A 19,995-nucleotide genomic window follows, 5' to 3' on the forward strand; every position below is an offset into this window, starting at 1 on the left:
TCCTAAACCCTCAGTGCTAACAACCTATAATGTAACCCAATCACATGTATCTGGATACTCCGTAGTCATCTTTATAACCTTGGAACAGAAGAAACAAGCCTGTACCTTAACAGCCACAGCGGAACATGTTTTCTGTGGGTGTGAAGACATGTAAGCTGTGAGATTCATCACCCTGGCAGATGGCAAAATCCAAGGCCTGAAGAATAACGAGAGCTTTTCGATCTGGCAAAACGCCTTAAATTGACCGAATAGGTTTAGATAATGATGGAGATTGCACAGTAGACCAATATTGGTATATGATGTACTGCGACCTATAAGAGCTGTACTGTCGGATCCTCCGTTCTGTGCTTACAGCACACCGGTGAGTCCTAGTACATCAAAGAACTTGATTAGAAGGCCAACTTTCAGTGGTTGAATCTCTTCTACGATTACATTGTACATTTCAAAACACGTTTTCCTGAGGTGCAAGTGTAGCACCAAAGTTTGCTAGTAGGTTTCCTCTGCTTCTTTGCAGAATCTACACTTGCCGAGTTGGGTTATGCCAATTTTCGTCAAATGTCCATTTAGTTTGCACTGTCCAGAATACTGTTAGGATTCGTAGATTTTTCCTGCTTCTTTTACTGCATTCTGTTACTTTTTTCCTTCCAAAGTTTGTTAGGAGGTTGTTGGATTGTTACTGTTCAATGAGTGAGTTCTAGTCTTCCCTCATTTTCTTTTTATCCTTCCATCTGAGGTGCTCATTGATAGAGTGCATTCCTAAGACACAGAAAGGCTTGGGCCGTTTCAGCCTTTCTTCTTACAAGGGCATCGGCCTTCTCGTTGCCTTCTACACGAGGCAAACTATTTTCAATCTTCAATCCTCTTCGAGCCATAAACAGATGTGGGATCGCAAATTTGTTAAAGTATAAAAAAATTATTTTGGTGTGACTTAACATTTCCCAAAATACAGGTCTTTGTATTCATTTTCGAATACTTTATCACATTTTTATTTCAATGTGATTGTATGGACTGGAGTTAACTGAATAACGTTAAAAGCTACCTGCAAAAACTGGTTTTTAAAAAATGAGTGAACTGTAGATTTTGCTAGGCTGTGAGAATCACGAAAATTGTAAAAAAAATATTAACATTAAATTAAAATGCTAAATGCGGTTGTTGTTGATATAATGGAAGCATTTTGTTGTTTTAAGACATTTGTTATTGATTTGTTTCTTACTTATTCGGCCACAATTTGTTTACGCTTTAAAATTGAGTTGAGTAGAAATTTCCACGATGCTCCCCTCCAAGAGTTCTTTCACAAATCTATTTTTCCGTGATTTTATCTTCGAGATTGTTTTATTCTTTTAATATTTTATTTTCTAACCAGTTTTGGTAAATTATGTAATGATTACGTAAAGGTTTGTTGTAAACAAAGGAATTTGTTTTGTTTATTTGAGTTTTTTTCTGTTGAGTTTGTGTAGGCAACACTGTTTCCGTCCTATCTCTCTCTAATCTCTATCTCTCATATCAGTAGCTCAGGGATGTGTTTTGGTTATAAAAATTAGTTTTTAATAGATTTTCTTTTCGGCCTTTTTGTTAAATTATGAGCAAATTTACAACTCCTCGGGTTTAATTTCCACCTCGTTGATCCTTCGTGGCGAGCCGGGTCCGTGGTAATTGGCTATAAGGTGAAACATGCCTCTTCTAGGTTGAACCAGTCGAAACCGATTTGAAAGGCGACAACGGGCAAATAATACGTTCTAGGATCGTCTGCTGGTAAGAGATCTCGGCCGAATAACAACTGGACGAAATAACTGAAGATGGCGGGCAGAGAAAACCTCAAGAACGACGAAGATCACAGCGTCGAGGTTTGCCCCGTTTCAAAATAATATTTATTTATATTTAAACATAAATACGGGTCAAGGGTCAATAAAAAAACCTTGTTATCTTAGTGATATTCGGTCAAGATTTGTCTCAAAAGGCGCGAATTGAAAAGTTCGCAAAGCTATCAAATATCCCGTTTTGACGTTTTTCTAAAAAAAACTTCAAATCCACATGTTTTTATTTTCTTACATATGTGATAAATGTCCGTAATGGCGTTCGTTTGCATGCGCAGGTTCTTAGTTATATATAAAAAATTAACGTCATTCGCTCCTTAGGTTCTTCTCTTCAAAACGTCAAGATTTTTAAAATTATTCGGGACAACATTTTTTAAAGGCATTCTAAGTTGAAACTACAAAGAACAACAATGAATGGAATGGACGTCGCTCAATCCAGCTGCGGTGACGGATCCAATGCGGTAACTTGTCATCTCAACTCTTGTTTGTCCGATCGTGCCATCCATTTATCAGCCGAGGGTTTCACATTAGTCTGTGAATTTAGAAATGATGATGTGATTCCATTTTGTGGGGAAGTTCTGTAACTATGATTAAAATTACCACCGAGCTGTCAGGTCATGCGTTCGATTCTCATTTGAAGTTATTAAAATGGCCATGGACTAAATAGTGCTCAGCATTCTTGTGTAAGAATCCGTTGTTCTCATTACTTGTAACAGCTATGATTGGTTGGGTGACATAGATGTCATCAGCTGCATAGTCTTACGTTGATAGGTCGAAAGCACAAAATGAATGCTTAGGTAGACTTCCAACACTACAAGAGGGACTTATGCAGAATAAAGATTTGAGGCTATTTAAGCTGTTGACTTGCATTAAGGAAATACAGTTATTGCAATCTTTTATTGCTCTGAAAGTATTTCATTTTAGAGTGAGATGCAATTTGTTTCTTAGTAATGCATGCTGTTAGTTTATGAGGTCGCTGATAGCTATCTTAACTTGATGGCCCAGAAGGACAAATGATGTCTTAGGTCATCTTACAATACTAAGTATCCTAATGCCCTTTAGGATGTCCCGTGTAAAGCAGAATAAACAATATATTTGGTGGGATTCGGGGATGTGGGCAATGAATATAGAACCCAAGGAATTTTTCCAACACGTATTATAAACAACCAAAAGAACTTGTTCTCACAGACAGAACCAGGTTGTCCAATTAATCACTTAATTTACAAAGAATTATTAAATTTAAAAAAACTTTTAAGTATAGAAATAGAAACATTTACATGGACTTTTGAAAAACTTCCAAAAACAATTGATTAGTCTAAAAGTCTAAGGACAACATTCCCACCCATACATATCCATATCAACAAAAGTTTTGTGAACACTATTTCAAAAAAGAGTTTGAAATTGTCAACAAAAAATTCTTAAAATTAAAACATGCTTAAGTACCACACATATCACCTCTACAAACAGACAAATTTGTAAAAATTTTACCAATGTAACAATTCCTAGTGAAGTGAACAACATACTACGTTTAGGCTCTATGTACAATTTGCCATATAAAAATGGTAACTTCCAATAAAGTAGTAATTACAGATGTAGAAATGATAATTGATTATATAAATGATCAAAAAGAAAGAAATATCGTAAGAACTGAAGTTGTCAATAATGTAAAAAATGGAACAATCACAGGTTATGCAATTTGACTCCATTAAAAAAATATATATAAAATATAATAATTAAAAAACGAACAATTATAAAACAAAGCTCAATCATTCATAAAAAATAACCCAAATTTAGTCATCACAAAAGCTGACAAAGGAAACGATGGTAATTATGGAAAAAATCACACTGCGAGGAAAAAATGAAAACTACTAGAAAACTATAAAGTAAGAAAAACGTACCCCACTAGAATGATCCAAACGAAATGTAATGAAATAGTAAAACCCCTAAAAGAAAAATATATCGACCAAAAAACAATGATCACGATTAAAAAAGAACAATGCGATATGCCGAAAAATATATGGGACTTCCAAACGTCTATAAAGCAGACCCACAATTATGTATTATTGTTTCATTGATAAACAGCCTAGGATTTGGACTGTCAAAAATTGTAGCAGACATCTTAAAATTGTTAGTTAGATTGTAACTTGACAAATTCATACAAGGTAAAAGAACTATCAAACCACACTGACGAAAATGATGAAATGCTGGCATCCTTAGACATAGAATCCCTGTTTACAAGCATTCCATTGGTCCTCATAAACGACTTTGGATGGGGAGATGTAAAGAAATGGTGGAACTAGCATCCCATTCCACACCATTCTTGACTCCTATGTCTGTGCCCAATAGATATTTAAAAAAATCATTCATTGGACCACATCCCCGATACCACCAAATATGTTATGAGTAGTAGCTGGTCGATCTTTACATTATCAAGGTCTTGTTTTTACTACAGATTCCAGCTCAGTGTAATCTGCTATTTGCTTTATAATAATACTGTTGGTTTATGAGGTCCTTATTGCTATAGTCTTAACTTGATGGCCAACTAGGACAAAATGATAGCTTAGGTGATGATTTCTTTGCTTTCAGAAGTCAAATTTTAGCAATGTAGAACAATCCTGTTGACATGATGGGGTAAAAAGTAATTCATGATCGCCGAGGACATACTGATACTCAGATTAAAGGTTCAATCAAACATCTTGCATTGCATTCTATGAAATCAACAATTTCCAGTTTTTGATAACCCATAATTTATTTATAATAATAGGTGTCGTTGGTTGATAGCTACGAAATAGAGTCAGCTAGCTTAATGATCAGAAAGGACAAATACTCAAGGTTTAGCTAGATTTCCAACACCTGGTATATATGGTGATATCTTTGCTTTTAGAAAACAAATTTTTAACATTTCATTGATGAAACATCAGGGTAAAAGAATGTTATCTCCTTCTAGGGTGACCTTATGTACACAGATGAAAGGTTACAATTAATTAAGGTTTTTAGTTGAGATAAAAAAGTCAATGGCATGAGTGGGATTCGAACCCACGATCTTAGGCTAGATACGCCGCTGCTCTACCACTTGAGCTATCGTGACCTCGATCCACTGGGACACCAACTTCCCATCTCAACCCCACCTTTTGAATTTTCCCTCCATTTTTTGGTTTCCGAGTGGATCGTCACCAGACCTCTATTATCACGATAGCTCAAGTGGTAGAGCAGCGGTGTATCTAGCCGAAGATTGTGGGTTCGAATCCCGCTCATGCCATTGACTTTTTTATCTCAACGAAAAACCTTAATTAATTGTAATATATTAATTGGTCAAGCAGACCACTAAATTAGTGAATTTAACAGATGAAAGGTTTGAAGTCATTGAAACATCCATGGACTAACCAGTTCTCAGTATTTTAATTTAGGATGAGCATTGCTTGTAAGTGATACATGTGGTTGGATAACATAGATGCCGATAGTTGCAGATTCTTACCTCGATGGCAAGGAATGGGAAAATGAGGGCTTAGGTACTCTTCCAACACTAATCATGTCCTTTTAGCGTGACCTATTGTACGTAGAATAAAGGTTTACAATAGTGTACTGTAAGCTGCAATTTGTTTTTGCCATTGTTTTATTAGGTCATTGCTGCATTTTACTTTGATGGCCGGGAAGGACGAAATGCAAAGAGGAGTTAGTTTTCCAACATTGTGAATAGTTGGAGTTGTATTCTTTGCCTTGAGAAGACAAATTTCAATAATGTAGAACCATTCAACATGTTGTGGTATGAAAGGCCTCTTTATGATGTGAACCAAGACCAGTATTGGTCTATTGTGCATTTTCCATTATTATCTAGAGCTTTTTTTTTGTTAAAATTGAGGCTTTTTAGCAAATCCCAAAACTTTGCCAAGGGATCCCGTGTGTATCCTCCACCGCTTGGTTTTTCCTCTTCCAGGAGTAAGAATTTCAGTCTGCGTAGGCCCTTGCATCACCAGAGGTTATTCATATACATTTGGAGTCTGCAGGGTCAAGTTAGCAGTCTTACTATCAATTCAGTCCTAAATCCTAACATGTCCTAGGTAAATATGCTGTTAGTTACTTTTTTCTTTTTCTTTGATGAACTCCCCTACCTCATTCCTGGAATACAATCCCATTGAACAGAGAACTCAATCTTAACCCATTGTCTGATAGAATTTTTGTTTGTTTTTGATTTAGTATATTGCAAAAGAGTAAGGGTCCGGTAGCATTCCTGATCAAACTTTCATTGGCTATCCTTCTCATTGCCCCTCTGCCCTGTATGCTGTCGTACCAAAAAAAAAAAAAATTTTTTTTTGTTGTTTTCCTCGATGCCTTACAGGACCTTGATGCAATCTTTTACTTTACTATTGATGAAATAGTTGCCTTTAGTGCTACCTGACTGTCTGAATAAATGGCTTCTTTTTTTGGTATTACCCACCATTTTTATCACCTTGGTGCAATGTATAATAGCTATGTTATATCTAATCGGCATTGATCGAGAACCCTTTCTCCCAATCGGCTCTATCAGGTATTTTAATTTGAAATTTCTCATCAAAACTGAATTTTGGGATCATGGTGTCAACTGGCTTCACAGAACCTGTATTCTTTCTGTTCCTCATGAACTTTAATATGGGTAAAAAGTATCAAAATGAAATGGCAATGACCAAATTACAGGTTCATCACCCTACATTATACATTACATTACTTAGTATTACAATTACACTAAATATATTTTTATTTTTTATATTATTTAAATTGCTTTAGTCTTAAAAAAAGTAAACAATGCTTATTTGGATAATTTTTTCATTGTGGTCTTATTTAGTCACTCGCTGAAGTCTTCAGATGTTTCATTTGCATGGAAAAACTGCGAGATGCGCACCTTTGCCCACACTGCTCAAAACTCTGCTGTTATATGTGTATAAGGAGATGGCTGACGGAGCAGAGGTCACAGTGCCCACACTGTCGTGCCTCTCTCCACCTGCACGAGCTCGTCAACTGCCGATGGGTCGAGGACGTAACCCAGCAGCTTGACACATTGCAGGCTGCTGGTAGCAACTCGGCCAGGGGCGATAGCTGTGATCGTGATCGGTACAATTATCACTCGCAATTTTTATTATTTGTTTTAATTTTTTTTTCTTCTTTCAGTTGTACTGTACATGAGGAAAAACTTTCAGTTTACTGTTGGACTTGTCGAAGATGTATCTGCCACCAATGTGCATTATGGGGTGGAACCCATTCTGGGCATACGTTCAAGCCTCTAGAGGAAGTTTATGAGCAGCACACTACTCAAATTAAGGACGAGATTGCACAATTGAGAAGGCGATTGATGGAACTCCTAAGTTTAGTCCAAGATGTGGTAAGGATTTTTTTAAAATGATTCGGAATGAATTGATACATGCTTCTGGTTTTCTGGAAATGATTTGTAGGAGAGAAATGTTGAAGTGGTCAGAAATGCGAAAGATGAACGTGTCAGGGAAATAAGAAATGCTGTTGAGCTGATGATTGCTCGTCTTGATGCTCAACTAAAGACGAAACTTGTAACTTTGATGAGTCACAAAACTGCTCTGACAGCAGAAACAGAACATGTCGAGTCGTTATTGCACGAGGTTGAACACAGCCTTCAGTCACGAACAAGATCAGAGTTGATATCAAGTTCTGCAGAGCTATCAAGGATGATTCATCAGATCAGAAAGAAGCCCATGTCAAATTTCATAATACCTACAGTACCTGCTGATTTTTTCAGGTATAGTCTAAATACGCTTTTGTCTATACAGATGCATAACGGTATGCGTTGTTGTAGTGAAATTGTGCCCAGTTACGATTCAAGCACGTTTGTCATGCAACAATTCACACAACTGCAACACAAGGCGGATCCGGTATATTCATCACCTCTCCACGTCAACGGTCTATGCTGGAGGTTGAAGGTTTACCCAGATGGCAACGGAGTTGTCAGAGGCAACTACCTTTCTGTGTTCCTCGAGCTGACCGCAGGACTACCAGACTCATCGAAATATGAGTACAGAGTTGAAATGGTCCACCAGGGGACACGGAACACAAACAAAAACATCGTCAGAGAATTCGCATCGGACTTTGAGGTCGGAGAGTGCTGGGGATACAACAGATTCTTCAGGATCGACTTGTTGGCAAGCGAAGGTTATTTAAATACTGAAAACGACACACTTATTCTCAGGTATTCTGTTGTATTTATTATTCTTAAAACAATTGATTTTTGTTTATATTTTTTTTTTTCAAGATTTCAAGTCAGGCCTCCAACATTTTTTCAAAAATGTAGAGATCAACAGTGGTATATTGGTCAGCTAGAACGAAGACAGTCTCAATATAGTGAAGAAATTGCTAGTCTAAAACAGGTAAGTTGCATAATATAATTTTTTTGCATTTAAATTTAGTTTTCCCCCTATCAAATTAATTCATTTTTGCATCAAATTAACCCTTTTTAATTTCAAATTAACTCTTTTTAACTTTGCTAGTCTAAAACAGCTAAGTTACATAATATAATTTTTTGCACTTAAATATAGTTTTCTCCCATCAAATAACTATTTTTTGCATTAAATTATTCCTTTTTAATTTTAAATTAATCCTTTTAACTTCAAATAAACTGTTTTTACTTTGAATCAACATTTTTTGTTAACTAAAAAGGATTAATTTGAAATTAAAAAGAGCTAATAAGAACTTAAAAAAGGGTTAATTAGAAAAGGGTTAATTAAAAAGGAGTAAATTTGGTGCGGAAATGTGTTAAATTGAAATTGAAAAGGACTAATTTGGTGTGGGAATGGGTTAAATTGGAATTAAAAAGGGCAAATTTTGTGTGGGACTGGGTTAAATTGAAATTAAAAAGGGGTTAATTTGATGTGGAAATGGGTTAATTTGCAATCAAAAAGGGCTGATTTAGTTTGGGAATGGATTAATTTGCAATTAAAAAGGGCTAATTTGGTGTAGGAATGGGTTCATTTGAAATGAATTGTTTATTTAGGGCAAAAGGAAATAATCTGAAAGGAAAAAAAGCTTAATTTGACAGACAAAAATGTTTAGTAAAAAGATGATGGAACAATTTTATTTTTGCAGAAACTTGGAACTGCAACATGTTTCATGATGGACAAGGCGAGATGCGTCAACTCGATGAATGACGTTACAACTCAGGATGTCCAGAACATCCCGCCAGCCTCGCCAGTCTCTAACAACTCTAGGTAAAATAAATTCACATTTGTGCTGTTAAGATAAAAAAATAATTTAGCGAGTTGACAGGTCTAATGATCGTGTAGTAACAAACGAACCAACCAATGTGGCACCTGTACAGGGCAGCATGAGCAGCACGACGGTAAATTCGACTGTTTCCGGTAGTGGCAAAAGTGTCAACGGGAGCAAAAGGATTCACCTGAATTCTGCACCATCAAGCACAACTGACCTACAGTCACCAACCCTCACTATAAATTTATCTGACAGTGATGTAATAATCTAGTAAAATAATTCTTATAAATTAACAAAAGATACACATAAAAATATATATAAATAAATAATTTTTCTGATTTAATTTTTAGGATAGTGATTGCGATCCTTTTGATGGATGTGATGTGCAAGCTTTGAATCGTCTTCACAGCAATGATGAGAGCAACAGCAATGACGAGAACGATATTGACGACGAAACTGCCTCAGGTACACCATTCTAAAATAAAAACTTCATTATATTTCGGCAAAATTTGAGAACAACACATTCCTCACTCACTTTCTAGAATTTGTTGTAGTTCTCGATTTTGGCGAATGTGACAGCTCATCATCGACCGAAACTGGTTATCAGATAAACTGGGCCGACGTCGACAGCAATGAAGAGCCTATTAATGAAAATGATCTTCCGATCAAACAAGAGTCGCACTCCCTTCATATGTGACCACATTTGGTTTTTAAAAAATCGTTAGCGCTAGACCACTTTTGGAGTTCCGTTCAATGCAGTTTTGCTCTGAGAAATCACTCAAGAATCTTAAGAATCGTAAAATAAATCCCGTCTTGTTTACAACACTCAACCATTTATTTCTTCTTTTTATTTTTTGTTAAGAGAATATTAATTAATTAGATTATCTGATAACAGTCATTCGATGTATGATGTGCCTGTCACTTTGAAGTAAGAAAAAATTTTGAACCTTAAGAATTTAAAAGCCTAAATAAACCTAAAAGTTTAAATTAACCAAGTTTGGTTGGTCCAGTGATCATATGACATTATCATGATCACTAAGTGCTTTTGCCGTATATTTTGTATTTTTACATGGTAATCAAATTAACAGCATGATCATCAAAATAACATAAATTTTTCTGAAAAATTAACCCTTTTAAACTTGAAATTAGTCCTTTTTATACACCAAATTAATCATTTTAACATCAATCAATCCCGTTTTAATTTCAAATTAATTATTTAAATTTCTAATTGTCCATTTTTAACTTAAAATTAATCATTTTTAATATCAAATTAACCCTTTGAATCTTTCTATGAACCTTGTCACATGTCAAATGGTGATCCCTTTTCAACCTACAATTACCCATTATTAATTTCAAATTAACGCATTTTTAATTTCAAATTAAACATTTTTTAAATTTAAAATTAACCCATTTCATTTTCAAATTAACCCCTTTGTAACTCCACATTAACCCCTTTTTAATTTCAAATTATCCATTTTTAACTAAAAATTAATCTTTTTTTAAATTTCAAAAGGTCCTTTTTTCCTTCAAATAAGCCATTATTAATTTAAAATCACCCTCTTTTAAAGTCAAGTTAGCCCTTTTTTAATTTCAAATATTTTTTGTTTCAAATTAACCTCTTTTTCAAAGCAATAAAAAACTTAGGATATGCTATGAAATATATATATGTATAGTAAAATTCCTCTATATTTGCTAATTTTCTTAGATTAAAAAAAAGTAATTGGGCTTTAGATGACCATATTAAAATTAATTACAATTGAAATAAAAATATATATAATATTAATCATAGAAACAAATGATTCTTTTTTAAAAATAATTTTTTAAATAGAAAATAATTGTGCTTTTATGTAAAATACCATACGAAAATGGATTCAAATAAAATTATAAATATTTCCAAAATAATTATAAAAATAAAGGTTTTTTTAAGTAATGGTCAAAAAGGGGTAATTTGAAATGGTCAATTTGGTGCGAAAAATGTTAATTTAACAATAAAAAGATTAGTTTAAAAAAAATTGAAATTAAAAAGTGCGAATTTGAACCAAAATATGTTTAATTTGAAATTAAAAAGGTTAATTTGGCACAGAAATGGGTGAAATTGAAATTAAAAAGGGCTTATTTGGTGTGTAAATGGGTTTATTTGAAATGAAAAATGGCTAATTTGAGCTTAAAAATGTATTAACTTGAACTTAAAAAGGAGTTTTTGGTATGGGAATGGGATAGCTTGAAATTAAAAATGGGTAATTTGACATAAAAAAGTGAATTAATTTTAAATTAAAAAGGGGTTAATTTGGCACGGAAATTGGTTAAAATGAAATTCAAAAGAGCTAATTTGGTGTGGAAGTGAGTTAATTTGAAAGGAAAAAGGGGTTGTTTGCTCGGAAATGGGTTAAATTAAAATTAAAAAGAGTTAATTTTGTGTTAATTTATAATTGGCTAATTGGTGGCTAAAATGGCTAATTTGTAAAAAAAGGTTTTACAAATCCCAATTTGTCAAAATTACAAGAGCTTATTGGCAAATCCTAATATAGTTTGGAAAAATTAACTTTTGCAAGTAGTGGATTAACTTTTAATTAATTATATATTATAATTTAAGATATTAATTTTTTTAAATTTAATGAAGAATTTTATTTTGCTTAGGTGACAATGATATTGAATTATCTATGGCACAAAGGCTGTTTGAAAGGGATAGATCTGATAACAGTATTGGGTAATTTTAATGTTTTTATTTATCAGATTTTTGTCGTTAAATAAACAACGATTCTTTTAATTATAGAGATATAGCTTTGCAAAGCTTGGAGGATGAAATAATGCTCATGCGCATATTCGACATGCAAGACCCACATAGTTTTTTCCTCCATGATTCCTCGCACTATTCGCCAATCACATCCCCTCCAGGTATGCACAAGGATGTATATTTTAAAAAATTCACTAATTTCGTGGTCCGCTTGACCAATAAATATATTACAATTAATTAAGGTTTTTAGTTGAGATAAAAAAGTCAATGGCATGAGCGGGATTCGAACCCACGATCTTCGGCTAGATACGCCGCTGCTCTACCACTTGAGCTATCGTGACCTTGATCCACTCAGACCATTTTTCACTTTTAAATTGTAATATATTAATTGGTCAAGCGGACCACGAAATTAGTGAATTTAATGAATTAAAATGAAGTATACTTCACTAAAGCTCTCCGTGGCCATTTCATTTGTCGCCGAGAATCCGATCCAATTACACGACATTTGAAAAATGGCAAAAAGGAGGGAAAATTCAAAAGGTGGGGTTGAGATGGGAGGTTATTGTCCGAGTGGATCAAGGTAACGATAGCTCAAGTGGTAGAGCAGCTGCATATCTAGCCGAAGATCGTGGGTTCGAATCCCGCTCGTGCCATTGACTTTTTTATCTCAACTAAAAACCTTAATTAATTGTAAATTAAAAAAAAAATATTATTTTCAATTACATTACCTGCTTTTTTAGGTTCTTCAAGAGCTCACAGGGAATCTTCAGCTACCGCAAGTGCAGTGAATACGGAAGCGAACGGGAATTCACAAAAGTATAATATATCCATTCTTGTATCAGAAAATAAACCGTTTTTATTTTATCATTGTTTTTATTTTTTTTTTTTTGTTCCATCAGCGTAGCGGCAAGGCTGGATGACCTGCCAGGAAATCCTTCCTTCGAACATTTGCTGTCTCCCCAAGGTTAGTCCATAGTCGCTCCAGTCCTTTGTCAAGTTTTCCACAGTGTTTAACAGTTTTGAGATTGTCAAAAAAAAAACAAAAAAAAATTAAATAAAAAATCAAATAAATTAAACAATTATACTAAACATAACAACTAAAAAATAAGGAAAAATAAAGACAAATTATTTTTCAATTTTGTTATTTTATTTTGATTAATTTTGGCTTTTGATTGTTAGGTTTAAGCTTGTTGAGGTCACAGAGAAGGCCGACACCGAGCACTCCGGCAAACACCCCACAAGCTTCAACCCAGTCACCAACTTCTTTCACCCACTTGCGGGTAAGGACGGCGCAAAAATCCAAAAAGCAACATTTTTATTTTTATTTTTTTCGAACCGTTTCCCTATTTTGTTTTGTTCATTTTTTTAGGAAAATTTAGAACATTTCCTACGCTCGATCAAAATTGGGGATGCTCTTCGTAACGGGACCGAGAAAGAGAAAGCGGAAAAGGAATTCCCAGTCCGTTTCAAAAGTGACAAGTAAGAATTTAAAGACATTCAGTGTAATGTCATGGGTGTCCAAAAATGAACCCTCCCCCCCAAAAAAAAATCTTAAAATTTTCTTTTTACAGCTCTGATGGGAAAGGTTCGAGCTCAGGCTCTGTGTAAACCTCCACAACTGGCCGACGTTTTCAACTTTTATTTACTTCCTTCGCTAATAGTTCCTTAGAATTGTCCTCGAATATTTTTCTTTCATTGTTTTGTCTTTTTAAATTATACGTAATTTTTATAATCGATTCAATCCCTGAAAAAGAGAGAGTGATAGAGATTGAGAGGGAAATAATTTAAAAAAAAGTTTCTATGGTACTAACAGTATTAACACGAATTAATTGTCATATCAGAACAGTATTGTCTTACCTATAATGGCGGAGTACTTATCATCTCCACCTAATGACAATAAATTACTTAAAAAAAAAACAAAAGTTAAATAACAAATATAAAAAATTGTTCGTGACATTTCTTAATAATGAATGCATGTCTGTGATTTAGTTTAACTTTGATTTGAAAGCGAGTTTGCAATTTTTGTTACGTTGTTTTATTGTGTGCATTTTTTTACTTATATATAAATATTTAATGATTAAAAAGTCATTCCTTACTTTTAATTAAAAAATAAATAAATAAATATTTTTTATTACTTCAAACATTGCCAAATTGTTTATTATTAAATCAAAAGAAATGATTCTAGGGTGTTTAGTGGCAACGCTTTGGAAAGTTTAAAAACGAAACATATGCTTTAATTTTTGTTGCAATCAAATTGTCTTGCAAAAAGCATTAGAAGTTTATATGACTGACTAAATTGTCATTGCATTTAGTTTTTTTTTTTTGTAATATTTAAATTCTTAAATGTAGTTAAAACAGGCCTTTCTTTATATCGAAAGAACGATAATTCTAAATGTAAACAAGCTGACCAATGCATTTAAAATTGTGTTCAGAATTCTCCTTTCTCACCACTTTGTACCTGTAGTACGTCAAGCATTTTATTCCACGCTAGTTGAAAATGTATCACGCAGACAAAACCTACAAATGATCGCAAAGAGAACCAACGGGGAAACAAAAACATTTTATATTTTATACCTTTAAAAAAAAGTTTGATGTAATAAAGTTTCATTTAGAAGTGTTTCGATATTTTATTTACAATCCTTACACTCATGAATTATCAGTACAGGTTTGTGAAGTTGTAACTATAATATTTAAAAAAAAAAGTTGTATTATGAACTACAGTATGATTGATGCCTGGGAGCATACCAAGAAAATACAATTAATAACTGCTTAGTACTGAACAGCAGATTAATTTAGTAGTGGTACCCAGAACCATTTTATGAAAAGCTATGGACTAAGTCCAGGATGTCCTTGGTTATACAGAGTTGCTGTTAGACCCATTATAACCTAAAGGATAGGTGGTTAGGTTGATGAAGAAATTACAACTGAGAGTGGATTCTCAATACTGCCCAGAGGCTAGCATGCAGCCAGCAAACTGGCAATAAGAACAACTACCATTCCTGCCCTTGAAGTCCTGAATTTAACCACAACACTCCTTAATCATGAGCTACAGCAACAGTTCACAGGCAAATGGAAGGCATGCTTGAAAGCTGTGTCTTGTACAAATAAAAATGAGCAATTAAAGCATACCTTAATCCCAAAATTCACATTTGATAAATTTTCAATCAAAATATCCAATAGGGCAGACTGGGAGAAAAGGATCCCAGTTAATGCAATATATGGTATACAGGTGGCTTAAAGACTGAGAAAAGGTAATGAGCTGCTATCTATGGAAATAAACTAAGAACTAAAATTCAGGGGCGTCGGTGACCGAAACGGTTTAGGCGTTGACACGGCGCTCATCACTGTAAGGTAAAGGTCCCGGGTTCGAATCCAGCGGCCCTGCATTCGAATCCGACATACTTACAAATGGGCTTTTTTTCGAAAACACCGGCACTCCGAGGGTTATATGATCTCTGCTGTTGCTAACCTTCGTAAAAAAAAAAAAATAATTAAACTAAAATGCATATAAGCTTGCATAAACTATCAAAAGGCTGGCTATTAAATAATTGTTTAAATTAAGTAAACAAAATATCCAGGGAGACAGCCTGGCAACACTAAAGGAAACCTGATCGATAATGAAATTCTGAGCTGTTTGAAATAGCATCAAGGACTTGTCAGACATTAGGAAAAACAAAATTATACTAATGTTGAACCGGGGGTCACTTACTGTGCCTGTCTCAACTTTTTTGAGTTATTCAAACGTTTCGGCATTGCGCCATCTTCAGTGAGGAACTGTCTGTCATTTTGTCACAGTAGGGAGATAGCATTGGGTCCGTCGCTTGTCACGGGGGGAGTAGCGTTACGGGGCGTGGTCATGGTACTCAATATCGGTCCAGATGACGGTCATTTACGTAGTTTTTAATTTTTTTTATCGCAATGTTTTTTAAATTTTTTTAAAATTAAAAAACACATTCTGCGTTAGAAACACTATAGATCTAGTAGAAAAACTAAATAACTTAACAATACTCCCCAACTGCCCGACTAATCTCCTTTGACATAACAAACCTTACCCGTCCATCTCAGACAAAGAGACTTTCGACATACTAAAACTCCTCCCCTCAAAACGTACTTAGCGACCTTAACACACTACACAAAAACATTCGGACGTTGTTCGGTCGGATATGTCGGGCCTACATGCTGGCCACATTGAATTGAACCCGGTTCCAAGTAGTCGAAACGATCCTTGCTGTGTGGGGCCTTGCATTGTCATGCATACAAATAAAACCTTCGCCAATTAGTGGCATAAAAGGAACAACTTCTGATAACACATCTATGTATCGAGCAGCTGTTAGGAACCTCGATGAAGATCAAGTTTATGCGACCTTCAATAGAAATGTCTGCCAAAACCATAACACACCCACTTCCGAAGCTACGAAAATGTTGCGGGGATATATCGCTCTCCTGTTCTTTTCCAAACCATCTCTCAGCCGTTAGAATACCTCAAAATAAACCTTAACTCATCCGAAAAGAAGATTTGTGCCTGAGACCAATTGATGAGATTTCTTGCGAAATTAACCGAGCTGTTCTGTTCATAATCAGACGTTCGGGGCCAGTGACAGCCCTTCTCGCAGGAATCCAGCTTTTGAAAGTCTCCGCCTTACAATGCGCAAACTGACATTAACATTTTCTTGTTAAAGTCGTTCCTTGGTCTCAACAGCGGTAAAATGACGATTAGGGAGTACATTTGAAACAATAACACAATCATCTCTCTGAGATGTGACATGGCGACCTGACATATGCCTTCTTGAGTAACCTCCAGTATCTTGGTATCATGGAAGACCATTGGACAGTTTTTCTGGGTATGTTAAGCCTAGCCGAATCTTTATCTTTTAAAACCATCACTCAGTCAAATTTGAAACATAAAAATGGTACAACTTAGAAAAAACATCAAACCACCGGACGTAAGAAAGAAGCTTTATAGAAAAACCAACTAAGACGAGATTGACTATACAAAGATTTATTAACAAACTCCAATTTTAAACCCAAGTGGGATAATTGTTCTGCCTTTTATTTATCTCTAATCCTTTAAAACGGACCAAATATTGTTGTACGATCATCAATGGAGGTTTGTATAAGAGATAATTAAAAATACTAAGAGTGGCCAGATTTTTTCCCTCTTAGCGTATTAATCCTATAATGTCTTAGAACTAGATTAGAAAGATAGTAGAACTCTGCACACTCCGGAGGCATAGGTATACTCTCGGATCAACAGAAACAAGCCAGTGCAGATATCGCCTGGAAGAAGAAGAAACGGCAGAACTTGCCTTTTGTTAGTGACGCAAGTTCAACTTCGTATTACCGGAAGGGGAAAATTCTTACCTGAACACGTGAGTCCTTAGCAAAGCTTTGGATAGTAACAAAACTTATGCCACCAATATTCGTGGAAGTGAATAGGCCGAGTCCTTTTAATCGTAACCTTTACCACTTATATTTTCGTGAATAATTATACAAAAATGCCAAAAAGTAGATCTTTAAGACAATAGGTTGAGAAGTTCTCGTCCGTATTTGTTTAGCGGTCAAAATTGACCATATTAATTATTTCATTATCCTTTTATCTAAGGTCTAAGATACGCCGCTGCTCTTCCACTTGAGCTATCGTGACTTCCATACACTCGGACACTAACTTCCCATCTCAACACCACCTTTTTGAATTTTCCCTCCTTTTTGCCATTTTTCAAATGTCTAAAACTAGTGAATTTAATTAGTTAAAATGAAGTGTACTTCACTAAAGCTCTCCGTGGCCATTTCATTTGTCGCCGAGAATCAAATAGATTACACATTTGAAAAATGGCAAAAAGGAGGGAAAATTCAAAAGGTGGGTTGAGATGGGAAGTTAGTGCCCGAGTGGATAGAAGCGACGATAGCTCGAGTGGTAGAGTAGCGGCGTATCTAGCCGAAGGTCGTGGGTTCGAATCCCGCTCGTGAAACTGGCATTTTTATCTTAACTAAAAATCTTAACTAATTGAAAGATATTAATTGGTCAAACGGACCACGAAAACTAGTAAATTTAAAAGGTAGAACTATCAAACCAAGTGTGATGTGGTAAACTTAGAAAATCACTCGGATCACCAGAAACAAGGCTGCAATTGCCCCCAAAAAAAGCGGAAAACTGCTCAAGTTGTCCTCTTTTGGTACAAAAGCCTATGCAGCCTGAGCTCCTACTCCAACAAGAAAAAAAAATGAATAGATCAATATTGGTCGTGGTGGGCGAGGTTTAAAGAAGTATTTCTTATCCGTAACAGTAAAAGTTGTGAAGACCAATGATATTGATCGTTACTCCAATTTCAAGACTTGCTTTTTTACGGGTACAAAGCAATTTCTGTTGGATTTTTTAGATCTTGCTTGAATAATGTGTAAAAGAAAACTTTAATACTGCAAATAACTAGATGTAAAAACAAATAAAGTAGGTTATCGGAGAGAAAAATTCAATTTTCTGTTATGTTCCATTTTTTAAACGATTGTCACTTGAAAATTTCGAGTTTATACAAATTTATATAGCAGTAACAGCCTTTTTTAAACATTTAATTTATTACTAAAAATCTATCACATGAAATTTTATAATTCCGCTTTAATATCTCTCACAGTGTTAATGGTTCAATTATTTTTATTGGAACTGTCCGTTTTGCTGATTTCGTTGCAGATGACAGCGATTGCGGCAAAGGATGGAGAAAAATACGAGAGTATAATTGTTTCCAAAGGTGAATATCCGTTTGTGGTGATTGTCCAATCAATGATACTCTACTTTTACTGCTTGGGTTCGATCGTGACCAAGGAACACATCATGACAACGTGCAGTTGTTTCGTGTACTTTGAAGACGGATACGTACATGAGTTTGAGCCGCAAATGTTCAGGGTAGTCTCCGGTAAAAGGACATTTGAGTCGAGTCCTCTCCAAGATGACGGAGCGATACAATTCATCTATTATCATAATCTTTTTTCCATGATTTTCAACGTGGTACTGCAAGCCGGATACGCCCATGACATCTGCATCATCAAATTGAAGACATCTTTACAATTCACCGATGAAATTAAGCCGTTAACTACCGTTTCATCGGATCTCAAGGAGGTGTGGGCGAAGATCCAGTCCCTTAGCGCGGAAGGAGCAACGTGCCTGGCTTTTGGCTTTGGCTATAAGCATGTCCTCAACGCGAAACTTCCTCATGGTGATAACAGGTTGAGAAAAGCCTACGTGGTGTTGCTTAAAGACTGCAGCCCGTACGTGCCTCTCAATAGAGATGAAGATTTCAAGTTTTTATTGTGTGGCCGGGTGAGCAGTAATTTCACATTTGACGTCGGAAGCCCTTTAATTTGCGGAAAGAACGTGCATGCCGTTTTCTTCGAGACCAGGCAGGAAGTCTCATTATTTGTCAGTATGGCAGATTTTCCAGACTTTTCGAAGTTGAATTCAGCAGATCGTCTCTTTTCGAAGGTTCAGGTTCTCATTGCAGGAATAACGACCGTTGTCGTTTTACTGGGAGTTTACGCGTACTAATAAAAATACGTCACTGTGAAAAATTGATAAATAGTTCAAATAAATATAAATAAGTCAGTGTTCTCAATCATCTGATTCATTTATTTTATATAAACATTTGTTCATGTAACCTGTCAATTTATCGATTTTTTTTAAAATTTAAAAGGTATGTGCTCGCCTAATAATATTTTTAATGATTATTCGGAGATAGTGAGATGCGGTCTGCATCATTGACTAAAGGTCACTAAACACTACACAAAAATATTTTTAATATTACAATAACTATAACTTTTACTTCGGTACCATACAGTGCACAATCTCCACTATCCATTTTTTTGAATATCGTCCTCTTCTCATCTGCTGTTTGCTTTATTTTTGCCGACGATCCTCACAAAATGCCATCTTGGTTGCCGCATATACTTAAAAGGGCATGGGGATCTTTAACGTTCGCACTAGCCCTTCGGTCTTATCGGACATTTTGATTCTCTAGATGGGAGATGACGCACCATGGCTTCGGACAGGGTGTGTGTGTTACAGCCGCAAGTATTGGTATAAAAGACGTCCTCGCCCCGAGACGAACCTCACTCTCCACTTGTCCATTCCGAGTGGATGGGCCTGCATTAAGCTCCAGACTGTGTGCCACCCGGAAAGGGATGGAGCCTGCCGCGCTTTCTAGATAGAGACGGCAACTCTATCTCCCAGAGTATTGGGGATCCTCCAGCGTAAGAGCT

At 35.3% G+C, this 19,995-nt stretch overlaps 2 protein-coding genes across 7 annotated transcripts; both read left to right on the forward strand.

Annotated features, from left to right (window-relative positions):
- Window positions 1-1,374: 1,374 nt before the first annotated feature.
- On the forward strand, window positions 1,375-13,668 carry LOC106664887 (E3 ubiquitin-protein ligase TRIM37-like). Of its 6 annotated transcripts, none has more exons than XM_014390946.2 (16): window positions 1,389-1,844; window positions 6,634-6,899; window positions 6,957-7,167; window positions 7,238-7,554; window positions 7,612-8,001; window positions 8,065-8,179; window positions 8,895-9,016; window positions 9,075-9,276; window positions 9,368-9,482; window positions 11,655-11,724; window positions 11,791-11,912; window positions 12,492-12,567; window positions 12,651-12,715; window positions 12,931-13,031; window positions 13,121-13,230; window positions 13,323-13,668. In XM_014390946.2, exons 1-16 carry the CDS (start codon window positions 1,797-1,799, stop codon window positions 13,357-13,359), a joined length of 2,367 nt encoding a protein of 788 aa, XP_014246432.1. In that variant the 5' UTR covers window positions 1,389-1,796; the 3' UTR covers window positions 13,360-13,668. The 6 variants fall into 6 exon arrangements, with proteins under 6 accessions (XP_014246430.1, XP_014246432.1, XP_014246429.1 ...); XM_014390945.2 differs by lacking the exon at window positions 1,389-1,844 and adding an exon at window positions 1,993-2,275; XM_014390944.2 differs by having other exon boundaries at window positions 1,375-1,844; window positions 7,238-8,001.
- Window positions 13,669-18,433: 4,765 nt separating this feature from the next.
- LOC106664788 lies at window positions 18,434-19,285 on the forward strand. The gene has a single exon (XM_014390780.1). It carries the CDS (start codon window positions 18,434-18,436, stop codon window positions 19,283-19,285), a length of 852 nt encoding a protein of 283 aa, XP_014246266.1.
- The last annotated feature ends 710 nt before the right edge of the window (window positions 19,286-19,995 follow it).

Source organism: Cimex lectularius, unplaced genomic scaffold (genome assembly GCF_000648675.2).
Source record: "Cimex lectularius strain Harlan isolate CLEC.00 unplaced genomic scaffold, Clec_2.1 scaffold105, whole genome shotgun sequence".
NCBI lineage: Eukaryota > Metazoa > Arthropoda > Insecta > Hemiptera > Cimicidae > Cimex > Cimex lectularius.

Bases quoted from the DNA above. Each gene is read 5' to 3' on its own strand.
- LOC106664887 (XM_014390943.2), top strand. From the start codon at position 2,225: ATGAATGGAATGGACGTCGCTCAATCCAGCTGCGGTGACGGATCCAAT. The intron at 9,483-11,654 runs GTACACCATTCT...TATTTTGCTTAG, and splicing joins TGACGACGAAACTGCCTCAG to GTGACAATGATATTGAATTA. The intron at 12,716-12,930 runs GTTAGTCCATAG...TTTGATTGTTAG, and splicing joins ACATTTGCTGTCTCCCCAAG to GTTTAAGCTTGTTGAGGTCA.
- LOC106664788 (XM_014390780.1), top strand. From the start codon at position 18,434: ATGACAGCGATTGCGGCAAAGGATGGAGAAAAATACGAGAGTATAATT.